This window comes from Ischnura elegans, chromosome 5 (assembly GCF_921293095.1).
Source record: "Ischnura elegans chromosome 5, ioIscEleg1.1, whole genome shotgun sequence".
In the NCBI taxonomy this organism is placed as follows: Eukaryota; Metazoa; Arthropoda; class Insecta; order Odonata; family Coenagrionidae; genus Ischnura; species Ischnura elegans.
The window spans coordinates 25,764,955-25,786,422 of record NC_060250.1 but is presented as its reverse complement, the minus strand read 5'-3'; the positions used below and the strand labels follow the sequence as shown (position 1 = coordinate 25,786,422).

Genomic DNA, 21,468 nt, shown 5'->3' with positions numbered 1-21,468 from the left:
CTTCCATCGAGTTCTGTCTGATGACTTTTACCATAAAATCCTGCTTAGTTTATCAATTGGAAACTTGAAGTGAAAAGACGTCGGCGATGAGTTCGTAACGCGGCCACCGTGTGGATCCGAATGCAAAATTAATTTGAAAATATTTATGCGAAGTTTCAACTTCGGAGGTTAGACAAACCTTTTTTTGAGGTTTTGGCCATCTTTTTTCGAATTCAGCCAACTGCGCCGTATTGAGAAAGTTACACCGAGTGTGTACGATTCCGATTGGTTCCAACTTTTCGCGCACTCTTTTATGTCTACCTCAAAGTGAGGTACGTAAAAATCTTAAGGAGAGTGGAAGAGAGGAGAATGTTAATGAAACCCGTACTAAGAAGGCGTCAACTTAATCGGCTACATCTTGAGGCATGATGATCTGATGAAGAGGGACAAGTAAATTGCTATGATTGGAAAGGAAGACCTCATATAAAGTGTTTATAGTATATATTATGCATGGTTGGAATGAGAATAATGAAATTAGTGAAGAAGTGAAAATATTAGCTGATTTGAGAATTAAGTGTAGCGCTGCTTCAAGTCAAACTTAGGATTGTTTATTATTTATGATACGTAGTGCCTACCTGTTTAGATGGCGTTCTTAATGAGAAAAGCAAAATTTTACCTAACATGTCTATATATCTGATACCAGCTTATATCTTTTGAGTACTTCGATAGTAAGAGGAATTTAAAAAAAATACTCTCCTGTACCTATTTAAGTTTTGAAGCTTTTAAAACAGATGAATTTTAGAATTAAAAAAAAACTGATAGGATAATAGTGCGTATTTAACAATTCGAATTTTTGAGTTAGGTGAAGCATCGCTATCAACAACCTCAGTTACATTATTAGCTATGACGTTGGTAAAAACGGTTTGGTTTGTATTGCAAGACCATATTGTATAAACTACATGAAAGGATGAAGGGTGTGTATTGAAATGTGGCAAGAAATGACATTTCGTTGGAATACCAATTTAAGACCCGAAACGTTTTAGTGATCCTTGCTTGTGATTACTCGAACATTTTTAACGAGGCCTTCAGATTGGGATATTCTCTCCAAATTCGCTGAGGAGGAAACTAATTCAATCTCCATCGTGTGCCCATTGAGGGCTGCATTTGGGAGTGATCCATCACTATCACATAACGGAGAACAGCACGTTGGTGGGCATGCAAGGAAATTGCATTGAAGGTGGTGGAAGGGGAAAAGGACAGCGTGGTTGGTGACTTTGGCGTGGGAAGACCTCTTTGCAGCCCATCACTTCCGACGACCGCATACGGACGATGTCCCCGTTCAGGGAGTGGGAGAAAGAAGACCTCTATCGCATATCACGCCACTTGGGACCGGCGAAGCACTTCGCTCTGTCTCATCAGAAACCGGCTCCTTCCCATCGCCGATGCGACCAATCCTCGCTTTTGCAACTCGGGTCCATGGCATCTACATTTTGCTACATACCTCTGGCGTGACTTAGCGAGGTACATTAACAAAGGGTCGGCGGATTTCGGAGTTTTCACCGCTTCAAATCAATGCTTCTACTCCAACAGACAGTGTTACCCAGATGTCAAGCGAATTAGGCTGGGAGCCGCTGGAGACTCGGAGGCTGCGCGCTAGGCTTAGATTGCTTGAACAATTGAGAATGGATATCTTTAAGAGCGATACAGAGAACATAATATTAGAGCCACGCTATATTTCCAGGTCCGGTAGAAGCGATAAATTAAGAGAGATGTTTTGCCGAACGAATAGATGTGGAAATTCGTTTTTCCCCCGAACCATAAAGGACTTTAATAAACGCTAGTCCCAACTTCGTTAGAGCACTTCATTTTTTTAGCTGTAAACGGCTGGTGTCCTAACACCCCCTGCCACACGCCTTTTAGGCGGCTTGTGGGGTATTATGTAGATGTAGATGAACATCAATGCTGTTTGGAATTCGCAGCTCTCCTATATTTACTCAGAAATGCAACTCAAAGGTTGGTTTGGACATGTGGGGTATAGGTCACCTAGAATTTAGCCACAGGCGTGTGAATTTCACACATTCATGGTGAGGGTTCTAATTCCTGTCCCTGGGCCTCCTCGCACTTCAAGGATTTTGTTTGGGGGTTCCTGAGGGCTTCACCCGGGATTCGAACTCGAGACCCTTCGAACAGCATCCAAGCGCTCTACCCACTAGGTTAACGTACTCTCCACAAGGTTTCGGCGCTAGAATTTTGTAACGCCGCAGCACTGAAATATGCATTTTGCGTCGGTTTCCTTGGTAACTTGCGCAAAAATATATATGGCCCGTGTAATTCTGACTCTTTGCTGCCTTGAAGAGGTGCGCGAATGTGCTCCTGTGAAATACTTCCCGGCGTAATTGCCATTTAAATTTGAGATTTACCCCGGGAAGCGAGATCTTTCATGAACGCCGCGACACAAGGGTCACTTGCAAAGTTTATTCGCCGCGGCGTGTCGGTTTGCTATGCTGATGAGTGGAGTCAGGTGAGCTGGCAGCTCGCCTAGAGAGGCAAGGTGGTCCCTCCCCTGATTTATGCGTCCTTACAGCTTTGTTACCTTCGTGTGAGGCGTTGGCTTCGCCGCCCTCACGTATCGACGCGAGCCAGCCGATGAATGAACTCGGCGATCCATCCTTTGCTCCGAGTAATTCCCTCCATGTTCGCGTGGCAGCTCGGCCGATTCAAATGCGTTCTCCGCCATTAATCTCGGCAGGGTTCTCCATCCCACGAAGTACTATTTAGCTTGCAATCCGCAGATGCGGTACACCTATGCTTTGGCATCACCAGAGCTAAGAGTGTGAAATTCCATTTGAATTATAACGGTTATGATATATTTTGTAAATTATTTTTAATTTTTTGTTGACCAGTGATTGTGTATTGTTAAAATATAACCGAATAATGCTTTAAAGTTACAATTTAACATGGTGTTGAACACCTGAATTAATTAGAGGGATAATATTCGGCTACTTTCATTTGAAATGCGCCAACCTTTTTATTACTTACTTCTTACGATTAAATTTGAGGTATTAACTGAATGTTGAACCTTCATACTAAGTGATGAATACTTTTCACCAATTAGCTTTAATAATCTCCGTATTTTACTTATCTCTCAAGTGATTTTTTGTTTATGCGCCTGTCTTCGCTGGAAACTGAAACACGTATGTTTATATTATTATTATAAGGATTATTCCCTTCTGCCGCGATTACATGAACAGCATCAGAACTAGTTTTTACAAAATAGTCCTGCTTTATTCCACGGAAGAGTGTACCGAATATCGCTGGCGGTCGGCTGGATTACCTCAGTGCGGAAGGGCTCGCATTTTAATGGCTCGGTCGTCGGCCCAGGGTGGCTACATGGCAGAGGCCCATTCCTTCTGGTTTAATTATTATACCCCTTCGGTCTCTTTTTAATCAATTTTCAGTAATGTACTCGGCGTGGCTATGAGTGACCTCTTTATTCTTAATAATTGCTATAGAACATTTGAGTGGATGAGAAACCATGGAGTGCAAGTGATTTTTTCTCCACTGAGTTAGGTAAACTTAATTTTTAGAAGAAATATGCAAAAACTTGGTTGCCAAGGGATACGGGTGAGTCTCTGTTCTGTGCTGACATCGAATGGAAAATCAAATGCACCACTAAATATTTAATAGATCTCGTATTTTATCTATGCCTAATTTCTGTACCTAACTCTGTGTGGAAAAAAGAAATCAAGAAATTACTTATATCCCTTGACTTCTCACCCACTTATTTATAGGATAATAGTGAGTGTATGTTAATAATGCAAAAGTTATGCTTTTGATAGATCGTACTCACGAAAATAAAAGTTATGTCAACAGCCGTAATTATAGCTTACCTATTTCCTATCATTATAGCTTGCCGTCAGCAGAGTACAACGCAACGGTCAAGTATGTTAAAAGCATTTAAAGACGCGCTGGCTGATGGTATACCTAGGAGCTGACGAGAGAATTCTCTATTGCAATACTCGTGGGTCGTTCTATCTCTCTGTTCATGAACCTCGATAGTAGTGATGATAGTGATCGATTTCGCCCGTGGCCATCATCATCATCACCATATTCCGTTGTGGGTGACGTCACCTCCGGATTGGTTAGAAGGGGAGCAGGAGGGGCGCGAAGGGGCGCGACAGGTGGTCCGGAAGGAGAGGCGACCGCCCCGCCCTCTGTCGACTCGTCCAATCCATCTCATTAGCATAACTCGCCGAAATCGTTGTCAACCGGCGTCAGAGGCTGCGACCGGTGACTGCCCATTCGCGCCACCAAACCCCGTAAACGGTAAATGACTCCTCCTCGGAGGCAAGGGAGGGAGGGAGAGCTTGGGCCGCGTGTGGGCGGCAATTACTTCTCCCCTCGCCGCTATAATCCCATCCGCAATCTTCCCTGACCAATCGCAAATCAACTGCGTTGTGCGTGTCTTCTTGGCTTAAAGATTAACAAATTGAGGCACTCATACTCTTACTCAGAATATGACTTTCTCTGTTGTTGTATGTTATTCCGAGACCTCACGCTTGAAGATTGAAATAATGTGCAACGCCTACCTTCTTGGATGTTATTTTAAAGAAAGTTTTTTTTCTATAGAATAAGAAAAGCTAAGAGAACTTTTTAACTTCCAAAGCTATAATTTACTTTTTCTAGGTGATCAATCAGTGTGAGTGAAAAGGCGTAGTAAACGAAATTCTGTTATCTGATTGGAAAGTAAATAAATCCATATGTTACTATGTTACCCTGCTTCATATGGGTAGCCACAAAATATTGTGCCACAGTAGAGAAATTCAAATTCCGTTTAAGAGCTTAATCGACGCCTCTCCAATTGCTGGGTAACTTTTTTTAACTCTTAATCTCTTTCTTTAACTCTTAATGTACTGAAGTCGGGATTACATTTTTTTCACTTAGTACCTCGTATTGCTATTTATTAACTCCATCCTCTTCGAATGCTGTCGGGAGTATACGATAAGAATGAGATGTTGAAACAACAAAAAAATTGATACACTTCCACAGGATGGTTTATTTTACGACCATGGTTTCGTCGAGTAGTGGACATGTGAGTAACTTACAAATCGTATTGAGCTCCAGTAGCAAAAGCAAGGAAGGGATTAGCATGGTAATTGGAAAAGGAAGGGCCTACAGGCTGATCGTTTGGGAGCGTGGGAAGCAGAAGCAAGCGCTCCCTACCACTCTAAACGCCTCATTTTCCACTTCCCCTTCTACCCTCATCTTCTGTTTTAATACCTATACCTAATATGTTCTGTAAATTGCTCACCTGACGATGTCAACTGTTCGACGAAACCATCCATGGTCGTGAAATGAATCATGCTGCGAAAGTGTGCGAACATCTTCATTGGTTCCGATTGAGTTATAGATTCCAAAACGTTACGCTGAACATCTTTTTATTTGTAATAGAATGACCTCAAATGGGCGATAGTTGGTCAGTGGGCTAACGTTAGGGCGGTCCCGCGAGTTACTCCTCCCTCAGCCGCTTTCCCTTCTTACCCCTGAAAATCACCTGAATCTGTGTAGATTAAAGGAGGCTATGAGATTGGGGTATTTAAATTTTTATATTTGTATTTGTATACCTGACACTGCGTAAAGACGATGGATGCCCAAATAAAACGATCTTTAATAAACGGGTAATCTTAATTGGTAGTTTGTGTGCGCTCTGAAAGTTTCTTCATAGTTACTCTATGACAGCCGACTCATTTTTATGGACAAATTTTTTATACTAACCTCAGCCAATTCAGCGACATTTTTATATTTATGTCCATCTTGATTTGGTGGCTTTTTGTGAAACAACAAGACTCCCTTAAGATTTCTAAGTTCTTTTTCAACTATAAGCTAAGCTCAGTTTTATGGGGTACTTTAACTTTTTACCGTCAAGCAAAAAATACTACATTATTTTTTGCATGAAATGTAATGATTTCCTCAGATTTGGTAATTAATGTCCCTCAAACTAGAGAGGAAAGAACAAATTTTTATTTAGCATGGCCGCATTCCCAGCTCATAGCTCTTGTGTTTCTTTTACGAATGCAGTGGATCTAGGGGCTAGAGTACACACTGCTTTCGTGCCCTGTGATATGATTTCGGAGCCTCAACTTTACTTAACGCATATTTCACATTTGGCACTTAGATTATTAGCAGAAAGTTATGTAGATTATTGAGAGATTTTGCAAAGGGATGGGAGTTATCTAAGCCAGGTTTATTTTTCCATTACTAATGAAAAATTCTTAATGATATTTTTTTTCTCATAACTCAGATCTTAAAAAAGATAGTGTTTTCTGCAGGTGTAGAAAATATACAAAATTTTAAATGCGCTAAAAGTAATAGAATATTTAGAGAGTATGTATTTTAAAAAGGTTCCTCTAACCATCAAAGTACTCTTTTACCCTCAGTGACATCCACGACTGTTTTCCGCTGGTACGAAAACCGGAAGTCGTTCATTTTTCTTAATCTTCTATGAATCTAGATTCATCCTCTTTTATTATCCAACTATCCTGTGAAAGTTTCAGCCGAGTGACATGGCCACCATTCCACCGGCATCCCTCTCTAGACTTGGCTCTTTTCCTTCTCATGTCGAGCAATCAGCCGTCATAGTCGTTGTCGTGGGTAGCTTATAGCTGGCTGACCCTCTCCGCCAATCTGGTCGTGGAACGTTCTCCTCGGTACACTCCCGGGGTAGGTGGGTTAACTTTCCCACCCCGATGCCGACATCCGACATTTTTATTCTTGGACGCGGCGGCGTCGCGTCGTGACAGCGAAACATCGCTCGTCGCGGCAGATCCCTCGCCGATTGCGCCGTCGTCGTCGCATGCAAAGGGGGCGGGGGCCGAAATTTTGAGGAGCGAGGTGTGGCGGAGAGGGCGTTGAACTGGAACCGAACCGGAAAAGAAGGACCGAGGGAGAAAAAAAAAAGAATATGTTTACATTCGGCGCGCAAGCGATCCGGAGGATAAATGCCATCCGATGTGACTGCGTGTGTCTCTTAGCACGATCCAAAAGTTGCGGAGAGAGATCCAAAAGTTGCAGTGTTAAATTGCCGGATATCGTATGTTGTGGGGTATCCAGGAATTTTGTTTGGGGTGGGTCCGAAATCAAAGGAAATTTTTGAAAAGCATGGTATTTTGTAGAGGGCTTTTAACTAATTTCAACACTTTTCATAATCGAAAAAACTTCATTTGTCAAAGAAATCTTTTTTAAATTCATGATTTTTCAATATTTTCTTTTCTTTTATGATGGAAAGTAATTGTGATCTTATATTCGGGGGGGGGGGTCCGGACCCCCCCACCCCGGTTCTTCCTCCTATATGAATACACCATTGCAGCTAGCTAGTTTTTTGCTGGATAAAGTACTGTTTGTGATTCAGGCCTCGAGGACTTAATCGATGCATAAATAATTGCTGGCAAATAGAATCGAATAAAATCGATTTCGATTCGACTTCGCTCAGCTCTGCCGCCGCTACATTTCGCGACGGCCAGTGAGGGCGCGGCGAGCGGGCGAGCGAGAGACGTTGAATGGGGAAGGGTCGCAGCGGAGGTTGAATGGGGCGAGCCGTGGAATGGAGATTCCATTCTCTCCTCCTTTGCTTCTTCCTCCTCCCCTCCCCTTCCCCCAACTCGCGAAAACATGAAGCGGCAGCATCACCGACGAGAGGATGAGGAAAGAACGGAGACTTGAATGGCACAATCACGCACGCTTCGAGTACACTTGGCCGACGGGAGGGAGGGGGTTGTTTTGGTGCGCGGCGAAGCCATGTTGTTTTTTCGGAACCGGCGCGGATAACCGGATTCTTTTGGCGGCGGGCTCGTCGTCGTCCACGGCGTGCCCGGGGTTGTTCACCCGCCGACCGTGCGGCGCCCGCGCTTTCCCGCACGGCGGGCGAGGGAATGTCCATTCGGCGGCCGGTCGGTCGGTCCTCCTCCTCGCTCCCGCCCCCTGCCGTCTGCAATCACCCGCTGCCCCAACCCACCCTCCCGTCGTGTGCTCGCGTTCAAGAATGTGAGATGGGTTATAGTGGGAGGAGGGCATCCCGCGAAATTGACATCGGTTGGGTGCATCGAAAGGCGTGTACGAATTTGAAAATAGAGCGAGACTTCTCCCTGACGCACGGTCAGCGATGTCTGAAAGCTCGAAGCGTCTGTTTTGGTGGGTTAGGATGAGCATACATCAGGCTCATGTGGAATTTGATAATGTGAAGGGTTAGAATCGTCCTTAGCTGAGAGTTGACGGTAATTAGAGGTTTCGCTGAACCGGATTTTCTTCGAAAATTGGGCTGATTTCCTAACCTTTCACTTCATTTTCACCTCGAATACGTTCCTAGGCTTCACACGTCTCACTCCATCAGTAAAAAACCCTTTCTCGTGGATAGTTAAGACATCAAATTCAACGGAGGCTGCAAGATAATTCGGGTTGTTATGAAATCAGCTTCCGTCGTCATGAGAGATACAGCCACCTATAGCGATATGGCGTAGGACGATAGGGCGTAGGTTGATAGGGAGTTGCGATCACCAACGTGTAATTGTTTCGTCATTTTAATGACACTGTTATGGGAATAATCATTTGCCGGTGTTTAAATTCCATTGTCTAAGTTCGTGGGAAAGTAATTGGACAGTTGGGATTCCTTTTTTAAGTGTCGCATGTCATACGTGAAGCATTTATTCATCCATTCTGGAGGATATTTTCTCTCATAACATTCTTATTTCAGCCAATCATATGACAATTTTTACATCTAAGCTCTTTCGATTAAATTTGGTCAAGCAAATTTTTCAATCCGAGTAGAATATTTCTTTCATTATGGCAGATTCTATCTATTGGGACCCGTTATGTATAAAATTCTTGCAACAGCCCGAGGAACTAGTAGTACTTACATATTCTATTGGAAAATACTTTGCGCCACAATATGGAGAGATAAATGAAGGTCTGGAGTGCCGTAGGAAGCACTATTGAACTGAGATTATATTATTTTGTGAAAATAAGTATAAATGAGCAGATATTATTTAATTATTATGAAACCTTCCTTGGCGGGCAGAGACTGGTTCTAGGTGAACCCTCTTAGGGATACAACGCACCGGGGCCGGGAACCAAGCCCGTGGCTTATACGCCCGATCACCCGGGGAGGGGCTGGACAGGAAGGAAAAAGGAAAGAGGCGCCGCCGCGATGGGAGCACGCCGACGCCTCTGGGAAAGGATAGGAGCGGAAGGGAGGGGACGAGGGAAAAACACCCCAACGCTATAAAAGCGAAGGAGGCCCTACTATTATCGAAACCAAGCATATGCAATTAATGTTCTACCGATCCTAGTGGATTTTCCTATGAGGAAGAAAAATCCATCGATCGAATCAATAGATTCCTTAGCGGGCAATGCCGCTCAGCGCTACCTCATATGCTACCTCTTATCAAGCTTACATATTTCCCTGGAAATCACTGGAAACTTTCCTCTTTTCCGCCAATACCACGTAGAGTGGGCAGAATACTTAAAAATCCAAGCGTATTGTGATCCAGAGTCGGCAAATTAAGACAGATGTAAGTATTAAAAAGTAAACTTTTTTGTATTCCACACTGTAGGTATTTATTAAAAAGACTCGACCGGTTTCAACCTATTCAAGTCATTACCTCTTGGTTATCCTATTGATAATGACCTGAAAAGATTGAAACCGGTCGATTCTTGAATACTGAATACTGTGTGGAATACAACATGTTTAGTTTTTAATCTTTTTAATGTATCCTTTCATGACTGCCCGATCCCTGCTTGAGTGTTGTGTGGAGGACATTTCAAGCGCAACATTCCGTCCGTCGGATGGGACGTTAAGCCGTGGTCCCCTTAGCACCTTTCGTTAAGAGCAGGCTAATGCCGACGCCAGGTTTCCCTCCACCCTTCCTTACCTACCCTTCCCTCATGGCGCAAATGACTTCAGCTGTCGGTCGCCTCCTCCAAATACCATACCACCTCATGTCACGATTCCGCAATGTCAGCTCGAAAGCCATTGATTTCAAATTAAGACAGGTTTTTACTCTTTGAAAACCTTTGTATTGATAATTTAACTCACTCACTCACTCACTCCCATGGCCATTTATACCCCAATTTAAAAATAAATTAGAAAATTTAACTACGAGTCAAAAGTCTTCTGGCCACGTTCGTTTCTTTACGCATTAGATGCAACTAATGACGTCACCCCCCCCCCCTTCGTGTGCCAGCACTCAGGTTGGGCTTGGGTGCTCGCCACTTGGGGCGGGGCGACCCCTGGTGCCTTGTCGAGGAGGTCGCCGGAGATGAATGGGGCCAAAGGGGGCCCGGCCTCTAATATGTCATTGGTGGAGAGGGGGAGCAGCGGTGGCGCCCCTCAATCCCTCAAAGGACCGTTACTCGGAATCTGCTCCTTTCCCGGCTCCTTTGTCCACCCAACGCCTCCCCGCGAGCGGGCGGATAATCCTCCCGCCCTGGCCTCCTCATTCACCGCAGCATCACTTGGCGTGACTCGGCTAATCATGGCCCAGACATGTTCCATACTTCTCGCTCAGACCAAAGCATTGAGGCATGTTTGTAGGGAAAGGAATTAGGAGTAAATTATTATTCGTAAGGAACACTTTAGCGTGAGATTCTTGTACCCATTAGTGAACGGAGGCTGCGCGCTTGGCTTAGACTGCTTGAGTAGTTGAAAATAGATATCTTTCAGAAGAAGACGGAGAATATCATATTAGAACCCCACTATATTTCCAGGGGCGACAGAAACGATTAATTAAGAGAGATAGTTTGCCGGGATAGGTATGGGAACTCTTTTGTCCCTCGAACAATGATGGACTTCAATGAATATTAGGCGGAACTTTTTTAGAGCATTTTCTTTTTATTCTTTAACGGCTGTTGTCCCGGCGTGCTGAATTTTTAATCGTTTTTCAAAATGCACATAGTTCCTTTATCCCCAATTCCAGGATTGAGGTTCACAGTTTTGATATGCCTCTCTTCGAATAGGGTAACTCTATTCTAGGGCAACACTTGCGAATCAGAGGCGGATTCAACGTTAAATATCTAGGTTCTAGAGACCTTGGTTGTTGCTAACTTACAGACGTTATTCTCCATCTTCCTGGTCTAAAATTACGTCGAGTTTGTTGATGCTGGGATTTCATGAACTCGCTCCCTTACGTGTCTCTCTCCCCGCGTGCTGTGGGCCAGTCATGAGGTCCATTTCAATATCCCTACTCAATCGTCTTCCTTATCCAATTCCAATAGGGCAAAGCGTATCTCCCCTACACGTAGCGCACTCTGTGTGGACGATTCTGAGTTTGTGAGCAGTTTTGGGTTGAGTTTGACTCTCTTTGTGAAAGCAAGACAGCGAAACTGAACTGGGAAGGTCCTCCAATTATTACCATCTGTAGGACAAAATTTTCATAAAATAGGCTATAAGCTCTTTCAAGTCAAATATATAATTTTATCTCCACAATGTAGAGACAAAAAACTAATAAAAATGAAGGAAGTAAGCGTCATTACTATAAATAAGAAGCCTACATATAAATAATTTTATTTTAATCCCACTTCCATCTGCTATATTTTTTAAGGCTATTTAAGTACAAACAAATGTTAATGTCTATAATGTCGTCAATATAACCTGTTCATAAGCTACCTTATCACCACAGAGACTCTCGATTTTTCATTTAGTATATAAAGAGTACTATGCTTTTTAGATTGAATTTTATAGGATATGAAGTGTTTGGGCGATCTTTGTTATTACTTTTTGTTGGAATAGGCGTTTATTATGATGTTACAAGCCCGAAGAATTAAACTTGAAAAATCTTTAGAATATGAGATGTTTATTTAATAAGGCCCTCATATGTCTAAATGTTTGGTTGGTGTGTTATGGGTGGCATTAAATTCCTTATAGGCTTTTAATCCTCTACTTACCTCCAGTAGTAGCAAAAATGAAAAACCTTCATCTTAATTGTGTAATGTTTGATTCTGCAAAAGATATTTGTGTAAAGTATCGGAGGAACATCCGTGTCGTACAAACGATAGCCAAAGAATCCAGTGTGAATTTCTTTTGATCTTCGACTATTATTGATAAAGTTTTTAGCTCCAGTACAGTCAATGGTTCGACTCTTTCGCGATCAAACATTACATGCTTAGGCAGTTTGATGATTAAGTGATCAATGTCAGTCAGCTTTCTGTTTTATTTTAACATAATGTTCTGTTTGCTTTCAGGTCCAGACATCGTCCAGGATGTTGCTCCTGCCGTCACGGAAGAGGAGGAGAAGAACATGAGAGGTATTGTTTCCTTCTTTATAATCAATGCGTCAATGATTTGGAATAATCCGAGGGGCTTCGATTTGGCTCGAAGAGATATTATTCATATTGTTTCGCCCTACTTGTCCGCCTTGCTTGTCTGCATGCATTAATGTCAATTTGCATAACCGGTGTATTCTGAATGAGATGTTGAAAAAATATTTGTAGTGCACCACCCCTTATTGTGTGATCAAGACCTTGTTGAAACTAAATACATTTTCTGTAGGTGGTTCCGACGTGATTTATGCTCTTTAAACTCTTCATTCCATCCATTTGGAAATTTAACGTGAAAAATTCTGCATCCACAAATATAAGCCTATCTTTTATTTTATTAAAATATAATAGCTTTAACAATTTTTATAAAGAAAAATGCAATACGATTAGAGCTATTTTAAAATGCAGGTGTTTAAATGCGAATTTCAAAGTATTCAGCGCGAATAGCCAAATATTTGGCGTTGCACCCTTATTGACAAAAAAGGGTGCAGTAGAATGGTATAATTGGTATTTAACAAAAATGAAATTAATATTGTTTATCGGCGGAACATTCTATACTCCTGAACCTAAATTCAACTTCTTAATGGAATAGATCACTTGTAATGTTTAGAGAAACATCATAGCACTTTCCAATACGAAATACGAGATTTGATTCAAAGTAGAATGCCATATAGATATCGACATTCCATGCAATCTCAGAATAGAGGCATATTTGCACAAAGAAAATGAGAATTCTGGTCTCGCTTTGGAGGTGAAAATTCATTCTGGTGTCTACGGGCTCATAAGATTTACGCCGGAGAGACTTCGGATCGGAATTTCGTAAGTCCCCAGACGGCAATATGGTCTCGATCGACCCTTCGCTTCGCTTCCTTCTATGGCACGGGCGGCTTCCGCTGATCGCCATTATGGCTACGGGGAGTGCTCATTTCATACTCTGGATTTATGGACCGGAAGATAGTAGGGAACTTGGTCCAACCATGCTTTTACCTAAGCCTATCAAATGTATTTTTATTACGGCATTTTTCAAAGCATATGTCTTTAAATTTTTTTGTTTTTCCCTGTCCCTCATGTTTATTGGTATTAATATGCATTTAAAATAAGCAAGATTTTATCTTTTTGTCATTGAATTTTTTTATGAAATTATATTTAATTTGCTGGAAAAATGTATTTAAGTTGCAAGTGAAATGTAAGAGCTAACAATACGTGAACATTTGGATTGTAACAAAAAACCTTTGAAATAACGCTGCATTGAAATTTTAGTAAGTAGGTATTTAACTCTTCATTACCTACTATCGCTATTACATTTTAAAGTCATTTTCGTCCATTAAATTCACTCTTATTTTTAAAAATTTACAATAAGGATGTTTACCTTATACACGATTTATACAATGATGAATGCCGATATTAAATTTTAAATTATTGTTTAAAAGGTCCATGAATTCCCCGGTGAAAACAAAAAAAATATCAAGACTCACATGTTATCCTAGGCATATCTCAAAGGATTAGGTAGGGGAATCGTAGGCCGAATCTGTTGTAATACTTCTCGGTCTATTGCGCTGCGGTGGCTGCGAGAGCGACGTTAAGTTAGCGCCCGGCTCAGTCCCCATCCCCATTTAATAACGCTAATCTGCGGGAAAAACCAACGCCGCAGATGGAATAATAACGGACTCGATGACACGAATAACGGCCGAAGGGGCACTTCTTTCAAGTAATCCTCTCACTCTTGCCCCCAACCCCTCCGCCCCCGAGAGGCAGCGGGGGCAGGAGCGTGTGTGCTCGCGGAGGCCGGCCGTTCGCTCCCCCATCCATCGGGATTAAGGGCCGTCGCGTCGTCTATGTGTGTGTAACCTCCTCCCATGCCCCTTTCGACTAGAATACCGCATCTCAATTCAGCCAGCACCGGCGGCGGCCACATTTGTAATCTTACGGTTACGTCTACGCACTTTCTTAGAAGCTGCCTCGAAAGGAGAGTGGCGAGGGTTGCTGGAACACCAGCCTGCAACGTCTAAGAGAATACATATTATTGGGAATTATATGTATTCTCTTATACAGTGTGATTTGTCGGATAAAGTTAGATTCGTATGTTATTTGCCTTTCCCGGCGTATCAAGTGCAAAAACGCTTCTCGGGTTTTTCACCGGGTAATTGGCTCCATGTTGTCCGACGTTTTGAAAAACGACCTGCTCTTCATCCTCAGGGGATCTTCTGAATAATAATAATAATATGCTCTAAGATTCGTTTCTGCACATTGTTATATTTGCCAAGTCATTTCGGCTGGCATGTTTTGGCCATGTAGAAAGTATGGAAAGGGCGGAACGCCCGAGCTAATATTTAATAACTTGATGGAAGGGGTCAGAAGAAGTGGTAGAGCACGAATAAGATGGCTATAGGATGTGGAGGATGATTTGAAGGCAATGGGAATCACAAGATAGAGGGAAAAGCCAGAAGAATGACTTATACATTGCGAGTTATGGCGTGAGAATTGTAGAAATATTTTTTCATGAATACTTAGGCGAGTCTGTGCTTTTCTCCGCTGTAGAAGTGAATGAGTTCTTCAAATGCACGAATAATGCATTAGCGGAAAGAAAATGGACACATGAGAAACACAAACTCCTGGTAAATGAAAAGGATTGAAAAGTATGTTTATTTAATAAAATTCATTGCTATTATGTTTAATTGTGTATTAAAATGGAAGATTGGTAATGAAAGAAGTATTTTACTAAAATAGCAATAACAATAGAAAAAACAATGGTTTGTTAGTACCAGCATTTGAGATGGAGGCATGATTTTTGTTTCCATTTCAATTCGCGTTCATAGCCCAAACACCTTTTACGGACGGAGTGGACCGAGTGAGTTAAATTGACGCCAATTCGATGCTCACTTCGAATGCATACTGCATACGCGCCACAGAAGCGACGAAAAAATAAAGTACCGCGGCGATAAAGCGATGATTTTGATTCGCGGGTGGAGCAGAAATGGCAGATACATCCTTTTTTCTTTTATTTTCCTCCATTCCGCTTAACTCTCCCCATTCCCCGATAGCCGTCGCCACATTCCGCTCCGTGTGCATGTGCACTATGTGACCCCTGTCATTTGGCGCTCTTGATTTAGGGGCCGTCGAGATCGTAATCTTGTCGCGGATGAATATGCTCGTTTCCCGCAAACTCCTCCCCCTCCCACTTCCCCCCTCTTCCCCTCCACCCCCCTCCCCCCGCCTCCCCGCACTTTTCCGGTGCGGATTATTTCAACCCTCGCGAAATCCAATAACGGCGGTGATTTTAGGGTAACTTTCAATTCCATTTATTGGGTCTGGCGGTCGGCGATATCGACATTAAATGTCGCGTTATCTAATTAACGACCTTTTTAGAAATCCAATAAGCTCCGCGATGGCTATTGCTATTAGCCGTCTAATGGCCGCAGAAGAAGGGAATCCGTATCATAACTCTCCGTTATTAATGTAAACTGCCGTCGATTAAGCTGATCTGCTACCCTGCCGCGTACGACCCGCGGCATAACGAGGTCTGATCTTGCTGTATATTAAGCATTTTTAAAGGCATTGGTGCATTTTAGACTCGTGCATTAAAAATATGAATTATTATTTTTTTATAATTTAACCTCATTTTACACAGAAAAGTAGCTAATACCCTATAAATGCGTGTATCATTTTTTATCCTTACAGTGTTTTAAGCTAAAGTGCAACTCTTTGTTCATTAGATTTTATGGTACCTTTAGATACCTTTAAAGTTATTTTTTGCAAACACGTGTGCTCCATCGTATATCACAATATCCCGCAATGCTTATACATTTTTTTCTTTGATTACACAGTAATTTTTCCCATGTAAGTATATCGTGTGTTTTCCAAATTTAATGCACTCTGTTTCATCATCTAAATAATAAAGACATTACGTCCATTACGATTTTTATTGCCATCCCCCTTTAATAACTACCAAGGGCCATTTTATTACCATTGTATCGCATATGTTCCCCACCTCATATCCCAATTTTTTTTAATGGCCAACCCATTTAGATGCAATTTTTTTCAAACTAGTGGAAATTCAAAGGAAAAAAGTAAGAAGTTCTCAGAGTACTTGTTCTCGTGTATCAAAACACTCCTGCAACAAATATTGTGAAAATGCTCTAGATATAAATGGTGTGATACCATTTGGTTCAAATAGGTTGAGCGAATTTTGGCTTCTGCACATGTTTTAAAGGTTTTCCATGAGTCATCTTATTGGAAAACAAGTCACTTTCACCGGTAAATGCGGAGTGGTATGATATCCAAGCTCTTGTCACATTATACGGGGGGCCGAATTGAAATCAGTGCTGTAACAGAGTAAATGCTGACTTAATTTTGCCTTTTATTTGCTCTTATGGCGTGTGTTTCAGATATAAAGTATGAAGTTGCTTCTATGAAATTATTAATTGAAGTATTAAATTTTATTTTTATATTTCATTTTATGTGTTTTTTGTTGCTTAATTTGCTGTTCCTTATACTTTCCTGTACTTCATTCAAGACTACAATTTGCTTAAATCAGCAGTCGGCGAACGCCTATGCCATCTGGGCTGAAGACGGAATTTGTTAAGAAATAGTTTTTCTTTGAAATAGTATTTGTTTATAAAATAAAATAAATAAAAGCAAAGAAAGAGGATTAATCAATGCGTCATCAACGGAGGCCTTTATTCTAGAAAGTCTGGAGCGTTAGAGAATTTCATTGTATATTAATAGTTTTGGATTCTTAAGGAAAATGATAAAAATGAGGCAAAATCATGTTCATTTTGCATTGAAAGTGTGATATTTTCCCTATTCTCTGAAGCATACACATCTTCGATGATTGAATGTGGCATTTTCAGCATGCCATTCAGGTGACGCTCAATACTATATAATTTCAATTTTATTTAGGGATTTATTTCATTTTTTTAATGTCAAATATTGATATCCACGTCATCACATTTTACTCCTGTAAAGTTAATGCGTAACTCTTTAATGCGAAATATTGAGAATTATAAATTTTCAAGGGAAATTTCCTTGAAATTAATTATCATTAATATGAATTATTCTCAGATTTTGAAAATATTTCTAAATTGTCAACGCGTTCGGTTGTTTACCAGCTGTTTACATCTGGTAAGGAGAATTTTTAGAGAGGTTGTAGTGGATATCATACGGAGAAATTAGAGTGGTTTGAAAGATGAAATTTAAAAAAATGTTCGGATACGGGAAATAATTGTTATTTTAAAGAAATAGCATCACAAAATCGTTAACCCCCGCGATTGTTTCACAGGAGCCCACCATTTTTCCTGATCCCATGCCATTTCCTCTTATTTCCCTGCCTCGCGAGTGGCTGTGAGTGATTGGGACGTCACTGAGCCGTCGACGGAGGCACGCCCCCAAGGCGTCCGTCGTCGGAGGCGGCGAGGCCTGCCCCCGGCGGCGGCCGCTCGCCCTCCGTATTGCGCCCGCGTCGCTGCCCCCTGCCGCGACCACTGCCATCCGGGTGACGGCGGGCCGTGAATTATTCAGAGGCCACTGCAAAAGATCTCTAGTCATTTAATTAATCCGGTCGGCGCGGTTATAAATAATAAATTCCTCGAAACGAGCGACCGCTCCGAGTCGCCATGCTGCGTTCGAATCCGTGCGTGAGATTTTTTATGGAACGATCGGGACGGCGGAATGCGAGTAATTCTCTCCTCGTAGCAGAAATAATTCAATGTGTGGCTTTTCTCCTCGTTTCCTCGCACGCATCTTTCCCAAAGTTTAAGTGCTTTTCTGTAAACTCTGCAGGGTAGACATTGTATTTAGTACGGCTCGTAAGCGAGCTCGGTCAGATGAATGCTGCTGTTTTTTGACTGAAAATGTTTTACCCTGGATCTTCTTTCTCTGAATTTGGGAAACTGGTTCACTCATCTCCCCATTTCAGTTCGGATTCCAAAAAAAAGCATTTGGCATGATTTGGCGTTATTATGACAGAAGAAAGTATGAATGAAAAATTGTAGCAAAAATCGTCCAATGATGACCATGTGACCATTGCTTTGTCAAGCAGGGGACGAGGAAGTATATCCATGGAAGTTCGAAAGAATTGTCATGGTGATAGGAAGAATCCCAGGATACATACGTTAACAGATACGGTCTAAAATACACTCACCATTGATGCAGGTGGCTCCAACAAAAAAAAACGGCACTACTAACGTCACACTTTATGTTTTCACCTGAGAAGCCCATTTGTGACATGGTTTTGAAATCGATGTATCTAGTTAAGGATACGCAGCCTGAATCATGAGGCTTGTGACACTAGTTTTCCAGAGGAAACTCCTCACGGCTCTCCATAATTTTTTTTACGTTGGAACTAATATTTAGCCGCATAGCAAACAGCAACGAACCTACTCTTTGCTTGATCGAACGTAAGAATGGAGGGTTGCAAGCTTCCAATCATATAATTTTAATGCTGTGTATATATGTATTTTTGCATCTATTATGTCCCTTTTTCCATTTCTTTAATTTATATTTTCTCCCTTCGTAGTGCCTCATGTCACTGCCGGCTTCATCCCTCGAATAGTAAAGAGCAGTAAAAGAGAATTTACCTCTTTATTCTTTGTACCAAAGAGTTATCTTAGAATTATTCAAAGTGACTTCAGTGGACTTTTCAACCTTTCACCTTGGAACGGCGATGAATTCCCGATTCCCACGCACAATGGCACGACTAGTTCATTGACTGTTTTTTTTGTCTCTAGGATCGTAAACGCTCCCGCTAGCTATTCTCCAATGAAATCAGACAAGTCGGAGTTCATGAGCTCTGTAGTGCCTTAAGGAACGTCACGAGACGTGTTTTTTATTAGCGTAACGGATCATGAAGCGGTAAAATCTTTTACGTCTCTTGACGAGATTAAATGGAGAACAATGTAATTTTCTAAATGAGAATAATATCCCGCCGTCTTATTCCCCACCATGCACACACACACACACACACCCAATTTCAAATCCCCATTCTCCGGTCTGCTCCGTCTTGCGTCGGTGAGGAAATTTTATTAGAGCCGTGGAAACGTTTCGGTTGGATCTCTTTCCTCGAGTTTCTCGTGGCAAACCTTTCAAAAATTTTAATTATGCTTAGGGGAAAGTTTTGTCTAGAAGGCTTAACGCCAGGTAGCGTTTGCTACATAATCACCATTAATTTGTTATTCTCTAGAGAAACGATGAAAATTTCAAAGAAAATGAACAGTTTATCGCCTTCTCGTGAGGTTAATTCTACGAAAAGGCTGGTAATGGCATATTGACCCACCATTCAAGTACTGAAAATGGTTATTTTTGTTCGTCTGTCAAAACTGCATAGGCTCTTGCTCTTTGATGTATGCTGCGTCTCCAGCTAATGCTTAGGCATGCGGTTCTTTAGAAAGGGTTTCTGTACGCAAGAGGGATTGGGGACCCAGGGATAAGACGTAAACTTCTCCTTAAATCATTAGAGGAAAAATTTATGGCGCAAGGAAAAATAAAGGACTTAATATTCAGATGAGATAGGGTTTACGTTACAAGTCGGAAAGTTAGTATGGTTGGTGTTCAAAAATATTCAGCGTGAAACGTGCAAAGTGAATTTTATTTCACTAATATGTTATATTTGTCTTACAATTAGATCTCTTAAAAGTGATCTTATTTGCTGTTAGCGCTTTTCAGTCCACCTTGGTTTTAATATGTATTAATTTTATACTTATCATGTGAAAGAAATTATTTAGGGTCAAAATGCTATACTTACATATAATCTTACCGTTAATGGAATCTGTTAGTATAATGAGAATAGAAGTCACATCAGCCCCAAAAGAGCCAAAGGTGAAAGCATATGTTCTTGCTATTCATTCATTACGCGCCAGAATCGCCAGCTAAGACGTTGCGATGACAACATGTCTACCAATTAAAAATAAGAATGCTCTTTATTATCGCTGCTTTTTCGTCACGATTTTCCATCTTCGACAGATATGTATTGTGTGTATTTTTGTATACTTATTTCGTGTGTTGAATGCAAATGCCACGAAGTAGGGGAAGTCCATAAAAGAAGGCCGTGAAGAAGTAATTAGGGCAGATAAAGAAGGACTCGAGAAGAACCTCGGAGTTATAACTGGAACTAGCTCAGGAAATAAATTAATGTAGTGCTGCTGTATACCAATCCTAGGATTGCAGCACTAAGAATGAACGAATGAATGAAATACAAATCCTTATATGCACTAAAATTTTATGAGTAAGGCCTCCGGCTTCACTTTGTAGAATCAATATGTAGGGAAATGAAAATTATTTTGCGCGTCCCGCGCAGTATATTCGTCAACACCGAGTATAGCATCGATACTGTCTTATCATTATCAAGCCCACCTTTAAAATGATAATATAATCGAAATCATGGTTGATATTAATAAATATTCAGCGTAGAAATAAAATGTAAATTTTATTTCCCTAAAATCGTGCATCTCGTTTTAAGAGACCCTCTATACGGTCAGTGCTTTTTACTCCCCCTTGGTCCCGATATTTGTTATTTTTTTAAATATTTATCATGATGCTATGGTTCTTGCTATTTCGACCGTGCGTCGTCGTTCCGGCAGCAGCGTCGCTCTGCAAGCGTGTGCATGAGTGAGGAGAAACCGGTTTAGCGGAGGGTTGAGGGGGGGAGGTATCGGCAAGAGACCATAGTGTCGAACTTGTTACCATACACGACGCCCAATGCTAATGAGCCATCTCCAACCCCTCGTCTCTGTCACTCCTTCCCGCCCCCTACCACCCTTCTGCGCCATTGTTATTTTGTCCCTTTTTCAGTCTAGTTCCCTCACTTAAAGGTGGCTGGAATGTTTCCTTGATGATGTACAGATTTGTGTGAAATTCCTTATGCAAGTTAACACTAGAATCGCGGCAGGGGTCAAAATGACCCCTTTCCATTTACGCATGATTTTTTTTCTCGCTTATTTTCAAATGATCCGGTTTGTGCTTTTTTTAATTTTCAAATGACATTTAGTCTACAAGTGGTAGCCTATTGGGTAGAGCAATTGTAAAGCTGTGTTTTGACTATAATGAAAGGCTTCATGTGAAAACTGGGATACATAGAACGCGGTCGTCTTACAAGTAATTTATTTCCCTCTGGAGGTAGACGGACAGTATTCAATACCCTGTATAGAAACATTGAGTTTGGGGGTTTAGCAGGGTTTTGACTTGAAAGCT

At 41.5% G+C, this 21,468-nt stretch overlaps 1 protein-coding gene across 4 annotated transcripts in view; it reads left to right on the top strand.

Annotated features, from left to right (window-relative positions):
- The window catches only part of LOC124158608 (dorsal-ventral patterning protein Sog), a 325,901-nt gene that overhangs the window by 211,884 nt on the left and 92,549 nt on the right, over positions 1-21,468 (top strand). For all 4 annotated transcript variants that reach the window (XM_046533780.1, XM_046533779.1, XM_046533777.1 and 1 more), the window contains exon 5: positions 12,211-12,273. In XM_046533780.1, the coding sequence (XP_046389736.1) occupies positions 12,211-12,273 (63 nt within the window). The remainder of the gene's footprint in view (positions 1-12,210; positions 12,274-21,468) is intronic.